The following is an 11038-nucleotide window of genomic DNA, read 5'->3' as shown; positions in this document are numbered from 1 at the left end:
ATCTGAAACCCACTTTAAAAGTTCAGTCAAAGCAAACCCTGTTAGTTTGGAGGATGAGAGGCAAACAGACAGGAATATTTTCTAAAACCCTCTGGAAATACAGCCACTCCTTTAGTGACTATTTATACTCGCTTATAGGTTTGTATCTTCGTTAATAATCAAAACTTGTTTAGTAGGAGTGAATATTCTAGTTAAACGATGTTTAAATGGTATGTTTTAATCTGAAGGGTGTAAATGGGTGATTTCGTAGTTAAAATCGAGGGCTATAACATTTATGTGTTCGCCGCTTTGAATGTAACTTTTGAGTTGCTTCGATGTCGTCACAGCAATATGTTGCATCAGTTATATTAGCCAATGCCAAGCATTTAAATGGCCTAGTTGAACATTTGTTTGTTCTACCGGTTAATTTCTTCCCTCTGATCCTTATTACGTTCTTTGGTTTGTGTTAATTACGTTGGTTTCGTTTTATTCATTAACAATAAGGCCGTATTAACTTAAGTAAATTGATAATAAGTCGCTCGCGCTCGGTACTCTATTGTCTGAGTTATTGCGTAATGACCTGAGTGGCTCAACCGGCCACGTTGTTTCTGGTTACACTTACAGGGATTTCTATGCGAAACCGTCAAAAGTTTGGAATTGGAAACATTACTATTTGTAATCTTTTTAAAAGAAGTCTCTTATGCTGATCAAGCCGACGTTTATTTGAACAAAAAAAACAATAATAGGCTACCTACTGTGAAATATTACTTTTTTTTTTTTTTTTTTTATACTTTAAAATATAATTTATTTCTCTAATGCTAAGCTGAATTTATCAATCATTTACTCCAGTCTTCAGTTTCACACGATTCTTTAGAAATCATTCTAATATGCTAATTTATTATAAATGTTGGAATTTTTGGAACCTGTGACACTATTACTATATATATATATATATATATATATATATATATATATATATATATATATTATATATTTATATATTTATTTATTTTTTTATTTTTTTATTTTTTTTGTATTCATTGATGACAATTTTTTAAAAGGACAACGTTTATTTAAAACCGAAATCTTTTGTAACAATATACCGTTAAAAATTTTGGGGGCAATATTTTTTTTTTTTTAAAGAAAGTAATACTCTTATTCAGTAAGGTTGTGTTAAGTTGATGATAAAGTGAAAGAAAATATTTCTATTTTGATTGAATGCTGTTCTTTTTAACTTTTTATTCATCAATAAATCCTGAAAAAAGTGTCACAGGTTCAAAAATAAAATATTAAACAGCACAACCGTTTCCAACATTGTTATCAAATCAACATTTTAGAATATCTGAAGGATCATGTGACACTGAAGACTGTAGTCATGGTTGATAAATTCAGCTTTGCGTCACATACATTTACTAGAAAACCATTATTTTAAGTTGTAATTTCACAATATTACAGTTTTCTGTATTTTTTATTAAAAAAAAATGAATGCAGACTACTTTTATAAACATTTTGTGTGTATATATATTTATTTATATCTATCACACACACCCCCTTTTGAATGCTACGAGGTAATTTACAGTGTTGTCTCCTGAAAGGTTTGATATAGCACCACCATGGCCACTTCAGCCAGTTCCAAGCTGAGCAAAACTGTGAAACAGCAGTACTTGGACCTGCCTCTGGGAGATGAGGTTCAGGCTATGTACATCTGGATTGATGGAACCGGGGAGGGATTGAGGTGCAAGACCAGGACTCTAGATTCAGAACCTAAGACCATTGAAGGTAGTTATTGTCAATTCAGATTATCATGTGTTTCTTAAAAAATAAAAATAAAAAAAATAATTGAAACGCTATCAGTGTTGGAAAAATGACTATTTGTATTCTTATGTGCCTCTGTAGAGCTTCCTGAATGGAACTTTGATGGCTCTAGCACATATCAGTCTGAGGGGTCCAACAGTGACATGTACTTGATACCCCAAGCCATGTTCAGAGACCCTTTCAGAAAGGATCCCAACAAACTGGTTCTGTGTGAGGTTCTCAAATACAACCGCAAACCTGCTGGTGAGCAGATTTCAATACCATAAATAATATCGGATAATTTTACATTTGAAGGTTGCATTAATGTTTCTTGTGTTGCTCCCTAAGAAACCAACCTTCGTCAGATGTGCAAAAAGATCATGGGTATGGTGCAGAACCAGCATCCTTGGTTTGGAATGGAACAGGAGTACACTATTCTCGGTACAGATGGTCATCCATTTGGTTGGCCCTCCAATGGCTTTCCTGGACCTCAAGGTATGTCACCTATGGATGGTTTTGGATTATTTAATTTTTTTTATGAAAGGAAGACTCCTGTTGGTTTAACGAAATTAATTTGATTTGTTTGATTAGGTCCATACTACTGCGGTGTGGGAGCTGATAAGGCCTATGGACGAGATGTTGTAGAAGCCCATTATAGAGCCTGTTTGTATGCTGGAGTAAAAATCTGTGGCACTAATGCTGAAGTCATGCCTGCACAGGTAAAGTTATACATTTAGAAAACCATTTTTCAATTGAATATAGAAATTAGTTGCTGAAGTTATCTTTTTATTCTTCAGTGGGAATTCCAAGTTGGCCCTTGTGAGGGCATTGAGATGGGCGACCATTTGTGGATAGCCCGCTTCCTCCTGCACAGGGTTTGTGAAGACTTCGGCGTTATAGCCTCTTTTGACCCAAAGCCCATTTCAGGGAACTGGAATGGAGCTGGCTGCCACACCAACTTCAGCACCAAGGAGATGCGTGAGGAAGGGGGTTTGAAGTAAGTGTGTGAAAGGAATCCTTGCATCATCCCCAACCCGATGGTCCCCCCCCCCCCCCCCCCAACAAACAATGTAGAGCTGACATAAAATGGTTTTTGGTTATGCTAATCAAATTTAACTTCATTTTAGATATATTGAGGAGTCAATTGAGAGGCTGGCCAAGAGACACCAGTACCATATCCGTGCCTACGATCCTAAAGGAGGGCTGGACAATGCCAGACGACTGACTGGTCATCACGAGACCTCCAATATCAACGAGTTCTCTGCTGGAGTGGCTAACCGTGGTGCTAGCATACGAATTCCACGATCTGTTGGCCAAGAAAAGAAGGGCTACTTTGAAGACCGCCGTCCCTCAGCCAACTGCGATCCATACGCAGTCACCGAAGCTCTTATACGCACATGTCTGCTCAGCGAAGAGGGTGAAGAGCCAATGACATACAAGTGAAATACTGGACATTTTAAGTAATTATCTCTTACTGACGGCTTGCATTTTGTTCATTAGTCCATGTGAAATGAGGGATGACACTAAATGTATCACTTACTTGTTGGTTGTAGAAAGGCACATTGGGTCAGTTTATATCCTACAAATTTAGCTTTCTCACTGCCAGTTACTTTTTAAAACCGATTTTAATGATGAATGATATCTGATTCTGGCAGGAATCCTAGTTTGATAGAGGTAAAAGTGTGCACCCAAGATCACTATAAATTCTTCTACTTGACCTTTATGACTAAAGCTGTTCTTGTCTATTGATCCGTTTTAAGTATGTTATACAATTTAACATGTTTTTTTTTTATAAACTAACTGTAGATATTTTATTTCTTATTGTAGTCTATTTCTTTTTTTTTTTCACCAGTTTATAAATTATAGTACTTTATCACAGGGACCAAAATGCATTGTTTGTACTAATATGGCTCTGACTGTTGCCTGTTCAAAGGGTTATGCATTTTATTTGCGATGCCATGGTTCAGAAAAATGTAACTTTGTCTCTTTACATTAAAACACCAAGAATTTTACCAAGATGTGATTTGTGTGTGTCCCCCCCCTCCTATCAGTCCTCTTTGACCAATTGCTGCAATGTTGATTTTTGTAGGTTAGCCTGGAAGTTAGCATCACCCTGGTTCCCTTGACAAATATTTTTTTTTTTTACTTGGATCATTGCAGAAAATAAGCTCTGTGACCAACAAAAGTTTGATTCGTACATGATTTTGTTCATTAAAAAATCTTAAATTAACAACTTTTATGCATTTGGAAACCTAAAAACAATTGCTTAAAGTAAAAAGCTAAATTGAGGCAACTATATCACGGTTGCAATGTCATCTCTATTAAGGTTCCCGAAAAACTCATTCAGTCTTTGACTAAAAAATGTTTTCCCTAAAAGTCTGAGTGAAAATAGTTTGAGTATGTAAAAGTGGATTAGTGGGTAGGTTTTCCTGTTTGGCATTGTTTAATGTCCCCAACAAACTGTTGTTGGCTACCGCCTTTTCCAAGAAAAGTAAAAGCTTGAAAATCATAAGGTGGTGTTACTTATGTTTTTTTTACATAGAAAGAATACAATATAAAAATATCTTGAGCTTGTCTTAACCACAGATGTTTTTTCAGGCATTTAACCATAAACCCATTGACTTGGATGACAACTGTAAGGGCTAAAATGCTAACTTGTTGCCAGCCAGCTTTTAGACCACAAAAAAAAAAAAAAAAAGCCCATCCCTGCAGTGCTTTATATTCATGTTTTTAGGAGCTTTAAACATAAATGATGGTAAACGCTTAAAATCTTTAAAGAGTGGAGTACTGAGGTTATGGGATGGTTATAAGAGTAGAAAAACTGGTTTGGAGTTGGACCCAACGGTATTTGTGTATGCAATGTCATGTGTAACTTCTATTTGTGTATGTGCAAGGGAGACAGACTGTGAGTACTAACGGAAAGTGAACCAGAGCAACACTGCCAAACAAACTGACAATAAATATTTTTATTTGACTGTGCTGGAAAACCATTTTGGATTGTTCCTTTTCAAATTTATCCCAGTTTTACATAAGTGCTTGTTTGTGAACCCTGCCAAGACTCATGTTTTGATTTCCAGAAATGCAATTATAGGATTAAAAGATGTCAATTCTCAGAAGGATCAGCAATGCACAGAAATGTCAACAGTTCTCAGACGGTAACAAGGAGATGTAGGCTTAGCAATATTAAGGGAAGTAACTTGTTTTTATGAACCTGTTTTTGTTTTCATATCACCGAATTCCTCAAAATTAGTTAGTTTAAGATTGCGTAAAACTGAAAGCATGTTGTTTGGTATGCAAAAGAGTTGTCATTCATTGTTGCCTGTATTTACAGTATTCTTCAAATAGAAATCAAATCTCCCTAACCTTTTATCACGCGAGGATAGTGCTGTTCAGTCATTTTCCCCCCAACATTTTTTACTTCATCGGAATGGTGCAAAACTTAATAAATTATTTGGCACTTGCTATGTGAACACTCACACGCAACACACACACATAAAAATTGTGGACATGATTCAAAAAGGTTAATGGACACACTTGTACTGTTTGCAGAAACGAATGAACACATTGGAAATGAATGGGAAGCAAATGTCATAGTGAAACGTTTGGTACTGCGCCCAAACAAAATCTTACTGAAAGCTCAACTTGTTTAGATTTATGGCTTTGATTTTATGACAGTTTTAGAGTAAAACACCTAAAATTTAAAACTGGTATTTGTGTGCACTTTTCATAATAATAAATGCAACTTCTATACATTTTTTGTTTTGTTTAACTTTTATTTTTTAAATTTCACTTCACCATTAATCTGCCAAGTGTCTTCTTTAAAAAGAAATGAAACATGCTCTCCAAATCATTCAAGATTTACAACAGTTTAAGTTGGAAATTTCAGTTTCAGGTCTATGCTCAAAAAGTGATTAACAGGTTATAATTGGATCATAACTATTCCATAAATATAATTTAGCACCATAAAAATACAAAATATTAAATAAAAAAATATGATCAAACTAAAATATAGAGTATACATTAATTTTATTGAAAAACAAATCTGTAATTTTTACAGCACAAGAGGGTTAAGATTATGACTGTGATTTGGCAGAAAAAAGCTCTATAGTTTGTTGAATTACTACTCTGTAGTCTGCAGTCCAAACACATGGGCATGTTTTGTCCCATATAACCCTTCCAAATGAGCTCACTGGAATGAGTTCACTGGAACTTCAAATTTGCAGGAATAATTGTCCTGTTGTTCCATTAAACAAACAAAATAGAAATTTACAAATAAAGGTGACTAATGACCCAAACTAAATGTTCCAATGAAAAGGGTAACATTTGTGAATGTACACAGCTGAACACCACTCAACTTCTAACCAAATAAAGTTATTTCACACAAACATGGCAACATTCTGGAAGACAATGTTCCAACAGAATTTACACAGTAAAACAAAGACTACAGCTTTAGACATCAAAAATAAGTAATGGATTTCATTTCACTCTCTGACTTTTCTCAAAGATAGGAAATTAATTCATCATAAATATATAATCAGTTTCTTTTGCCTTGAATTATATTTGCACAAATTTAATGGTACAATTTTTTTTTCATAAATATTGACAGATGCCGTAGACCGCACACTATCCATCAACTGACCATCAGATGCACTCAAAACTGGAAAGTTAATTAGCAGCCTGTTAACTAGATATTCATGAGCAGAATTGTAAAATTATATATATATTAGCATCATTATTGTGTGTTAAAAACACACAAATCTGTGGTTGTTCACTTTGCGTTGGTCAGATAATATCTTTCTAGGTGGGAGGTTCCAGCAGTTTTGTTTTGTATGGTTTTGTTTTATAGTTTCAAACTCCAAAACAAATCAGTGCTCTAAAGAAAAATTCCAATTTTTTTTGTTTATATATATATATATATATATATATATATATATATATATATATATATATATATATATATACTGTATATATATATATATATATATATATATATATATATATATATATATATATATATATATTCCTTTGTCCTGTTTACTTCAATATTGAGGTGTTTTATGTGAGTTTGCCTGAGTTTCCTTGATTAAAGCATATTTGAATTGCATTCTCATTTGTTGTGCACTTCTTTGCACAGCCACTGGTGACAGAAGACAGGACCGAAATTGTTAAATTTTTGTGCCGTTTTTCCATTTAGTTTGTTTTTGTTTTTCATCCATGGACTTTCCTGCAGTTCAGTTTCTCTGCCTGGAGCAGGGTGACTGTCCGCTGGAAGATCATACATGGGACTTTGTACATCTAGCATGTCTCAAGCACTACCCAGACCGCTCGGCACGGCTTCCAGCGAACGGTCCCAGGAAAGACTTTTCCGCATTCGTGGAGTGGGTGCTGGTAGACAACGACTCCCTGTTTACCATTGGCCTGGCAGAGGACCACACTAGCCCCACTCCACATCCAAAGACCAGCCATCCACCACCGACGAGCTGCACATTAAATTTGCAAGTGCTCACCGCAGACAAGGGAGATCTTCTTGCCGCGATTGACGAGCCTGAGCATGCAGAGAGGACAGGAGAGGATATAACCCCAGAGCCTGAGCACGTTGAGTTGGCAACAACATGCATCGCCGTTAGTGGAGTACGACGGAATGGAGGAAAGCCCCACCCAAAACCTTGCCGCTGTAGATTAATGGACATGACTTCTGTAAGTCATTTTGAGGATTTGATGAGGTGTTTGAGGAGGTAAATTACCTGTTTCTCCCAACCCCTCTGGTTCCACCCAGCCCAGAATCTCCTGTTTTCTCGCTGGTTCAGTCCAGCCCTGACTCTCCTGTCTCCTTTGACTCTCCCTCCCATCATCCTGACGGCTCCACCGGGCTCGCTCGTCCCATCGGCTCAACCTTGGTCAGACATCGTCCCGCCAGTACCTTAGGCTCCGTCTTACCCCCTGCTCGGCCTAAATCCTCAGTCCCACCGGCTCTGCCTCAGTCTTCAGACTTCCTGGTTCCATCTCGGACGCTCGTCTCCGCAGCTCCACCTCGGTCTCCAGTTCCAGAAGTGTCGTGTGGGCTCTTCGGCTCATGGGCTCCACCTGGGTCACCATCTCCAGTAGCTACATCTCCTTCGGTCGTCACCAGTGTGTCGTCTGCCAAGTTTCCATCATGGCTCCTCCCCCCTAGACTCCACCCTCAGGTCTCATCCTGGCTGGTCTCTGAACCACCACCTGGTTTCACCTGGGTCCTCTCACCCTCCACTCCCCATGGACTGAATTGTTTGCCCTGGAATGGTTTTGTTATTCTTTTGTTCCTTGTCCCCCTCCAGAGCCAAGTGCTGTATGACTGTCAATGTTGAGGTGTTTTATATCAGTTTGCCTAAGTTTCCTGGAATAAAGTATATTTGAATTGCATCTCCTTTGTCATGTGCTTGCACAACCACCCGTAACAGCAATATGCATACAAAATCAATTCAAACAAATAAAAAAAAAATACTTTATTAATATTTCAATAAAGGCTAAAGATGTCAATATTTTCTAGGCCAGACATTACTTTTTGCCACTACTGTAGATGTAATTGTATGTCATATATGTAATTGTATATCTAATAATATGTTGATCAAAACAATGATTTGTTGTTTTTGTACCTGTAACTGTTTCATGTATAATTTTGCATTTATTACTAAATGTTGATGTAATTTTGCATTTATTACTAAATGTTGATTGTTTAATGTCAGGTTCCATTATAACATTTTAGTAGTTTCTGTATTCTGTAGCCGAGACTTTAAGTTTGTATACATAAATTAACTTTCAAACGCAGCGAAAACAGTAATAATCAGAAGACACTGTGTATATACATATCACTAGTAAAGTATAATCAATGTGTGTTCGGTAATACTCGTTCGTAACTGCAGCATAAAAAAGTGACTGTTGTTAATATTGGTCTATTGTTGATATTATATAATGCCTCTGTGCATGTGACTCAGTTCAACATGAGCAGCAGAGCAAACATGGGCCTCGAGCCTGGATCAGAACAATCTCACCAATCAGTGTTCAGTGTGCTTCATGCTCTGAATGAGTATCAGCACTGATTGGGCTTATTAGAATTCTGTTCTCAGCGAGTGACAGGAGTGCTGACCCATTTGAATGCATCTTCTACCCTGCAGGGTTTAAAAGATTTTTGCGTCTTCTTAGTGTGTCTTTACTAATGGGTAGTTGGTGGTTGTAAACTGCTGTGCAATGATAATTAAATATTGTGCTCCCTTTAGACAACCCCTCTCGTGCGCATGCATAAACAGACAAACATGAACAAAGAGAGACAGTTGCAGGGCATGGCTGATTGGCAGCATGTGCAAATCACATGCGGCATCAGTGAGAGCCATGTGGCGGAAATGCAATTACACTCTACGCCCTTCAACCACGAAAGCCATTATACTTGAGAACACACAAACACACACAAAAAACAGCCAATTCTTGCTGGATGGAGCGGGAACTGGAGTTTCAAGAGATTGTAAACATTGAGAAAGAAGTGAAACTGTGCAAAACATTTAAAATAAAGTATGAGGTTGTGAGTTAATTTGGTTAAAATGCTAAACGTGAGAAAGGCAGAATCTGCTCAGTTGCTATGGCAGCCATAGAGCCAAGACAATGTGTGTTTTGTGCAGCTAAGGTGGAGGACGGGGGTGGGGCGTTGGTAGTTATGTAACAAATCTGGGTCAGACATACATTCCCCCACTAACAAAGATCTGGTCATCTGCTTGGTTGAACAACCTAAATAAAATTATTCAGAAATCATCATCAGTTATGGAAAGCTGCCAATCGTATATCAGACTCTCATTGCAAGAGATCCCAATGATCACATTAGTGCTAACTGTCCATAGCCTAATTGTCAGGTTATACAAGGGCAGAATCCATTAACAGTCTATATCACCCAAAATGCTGAAAATGTGATCTGTATTGGATCTTAGGAATGTCCTTTTACCGTAAAAATGAATCACCATGCTTAACTTGTTGAGACCTGTTAGCCTAGACACCACGGGAACTGCACACAGCTCAGAGAATATTTGTGAAATGATTAATCATCTAATCTTTGCATGTGAGGAGAATCTAATGAAAGCTAACACAAATTCTAATAAAATATATTAAAATACTATGTGTTGTCTGACCTTTCGGTATCGTCAACAGTGTTTGTTTGGGTAAAAAGGCTGATATGACGCCAATGACAAGGCTGTTTGCAGCTGAAAAAGCAGTTTGCTGTGAGAATAAAATACATCAGATTCTTTAATGTCAGTCCACTGCAGCTGTGTGTCAATTATCAGCATGTGCTTTGGAGGAAAGTGTCTTCTTATGACAGGGCCATGACGGCCCATGGAAAAAATTGTTACAGTAACAGATGTATGTTGTGTTACCGTATACTATGAAAGGTTGATCTGTTGATGAAGAAAACATGATTTTGCATAAAATGCAGTTGTGCAATTATGTGCAACAGTGTTTGTTGGTTCAGCAGGGTGATGCATTGTTTTTACAGCTGTACTGCTTATGCAAGATTAGACTGTCTGGGAAAAACACGAGCAAGATACAGTAGAGTGAAAGGTGAAGTTTGACTGAAACGGGAATGTTAAATGAATGTTAAATAAAATAAGGCTTGATCTTGCAGTAGTAATGACCAGAACAAGTGGCTACTAAGAGTTACAAATGGAAGGACAGTAGGCTACACAGTCTGTAATAAACATTAAGAAACAAACTCCGGGCCTATAAAGAAATTGTTGTACAAATAATAAAGAGAAATTCTTTTTTTTAATCTTGTTAATGTCTTGAATTTGATGCATTAAAAGGTAATGATTACAAAATAGGCTGTTTGAAATCGTGGTGAATTTAGGCAAAACATTTAGGTGTTCAGCCCCTATACTTTGAACTCTTCATGAGATTATCCAGCATTCCATCTTGCCATATGAGAACAAAGAAACTGCTGACATCCGAGGTCAAGGCCCAAAAAAAAGGGGCACGTGGGATCAAGGAAGCTCCCCTGACATGGAATTAGCATCAAAATAGCAGAGTTTTTATTGTGTTAAAGTCACCATGAAATCAAAATGGACCCCACACAAAATATTTGCCATGTTAAAATGACGTGACCCGAGGTGATATACTAGTACTGTATTGTTATTTGGTGATGTGAAGAGCAAAAATTACACAATGGAACACTTATTATCATGCTTTCCCATCGGAGACAACAGGATAATTAATACTGTACAGGACAGTAGTGTATAAGTTAATAACAGCT

General features: G+C 37.0%; 1 protein-coding gene across 1 annotated transcript; it reads left to right on the top strand.

The window, feature by feature from the left end:
* Window positions 1–3785, top strand: glulb (glutamate-ammonia ligase (glutamine synthase) b). The gene is made up of 7 exons (XM_082190339.1): window positions 1–138; window positions 1575–1758; window positions 1876–2037; window positions 2122–2268; window positions 2365–2492; window positions 2571–2770; window positions 2901–3785. The coding sequence occupies exons 2-7, from the start codon at window positions 1593–1595 to the stop codon at window positions 3214–3216; spliced, it is 1119 nt and encodes a 372-aa protein (XP_082046465.1). The 5' UTR covers window positions 1–138; window positions 1575–1592; the 3' UTR covers window positions 3217–3785.
* Window positions 3786–11038: the final 7253 nt, after the last annotated feature.

Source organism: Leuciscus leuciscus, assembly GCF_965113295.1.
Source record: "Leuciscus leuciscus genome assembly, chromosome: 14".
Lineage (NCBI taxonomy): Eukaryota > Metazoa > Chordata > Actinopteri > Cypriniformes > Leuciscidae > Leuciscus > Leuciscus leuciscus.
The sequence above is the reverse complement of the archived record's forward strand: the minus strand, read 5'-3'. Positions and strand labels throughout refer to the sequence as shown.

Bases quoted from the DNA above. Each gene is read 5' to 3' on its own strand.
- glulb (XM_082190339.1), top strand. From the start codon at position 1,593: ATGGCCACTTCAGCCAGTTCCAAGCTGAGCAAAACTGTGAAACAGCAG. The intron at 2,493-2,570 runs GTAAAGTTATAC...TTTATTCTTCAG, and splicing joins CTGAAGTCATGCCTGCACAG to TGGGAATTCCAAGTTGGCCC. The intron at 2,771-2,900 runs GTAAGTGTGTGA...ACTTCATTTTAG, and splicing joins CGTGAGGAAGGGGGTTTGAA to ATATATTGAGGAGTCAATTG.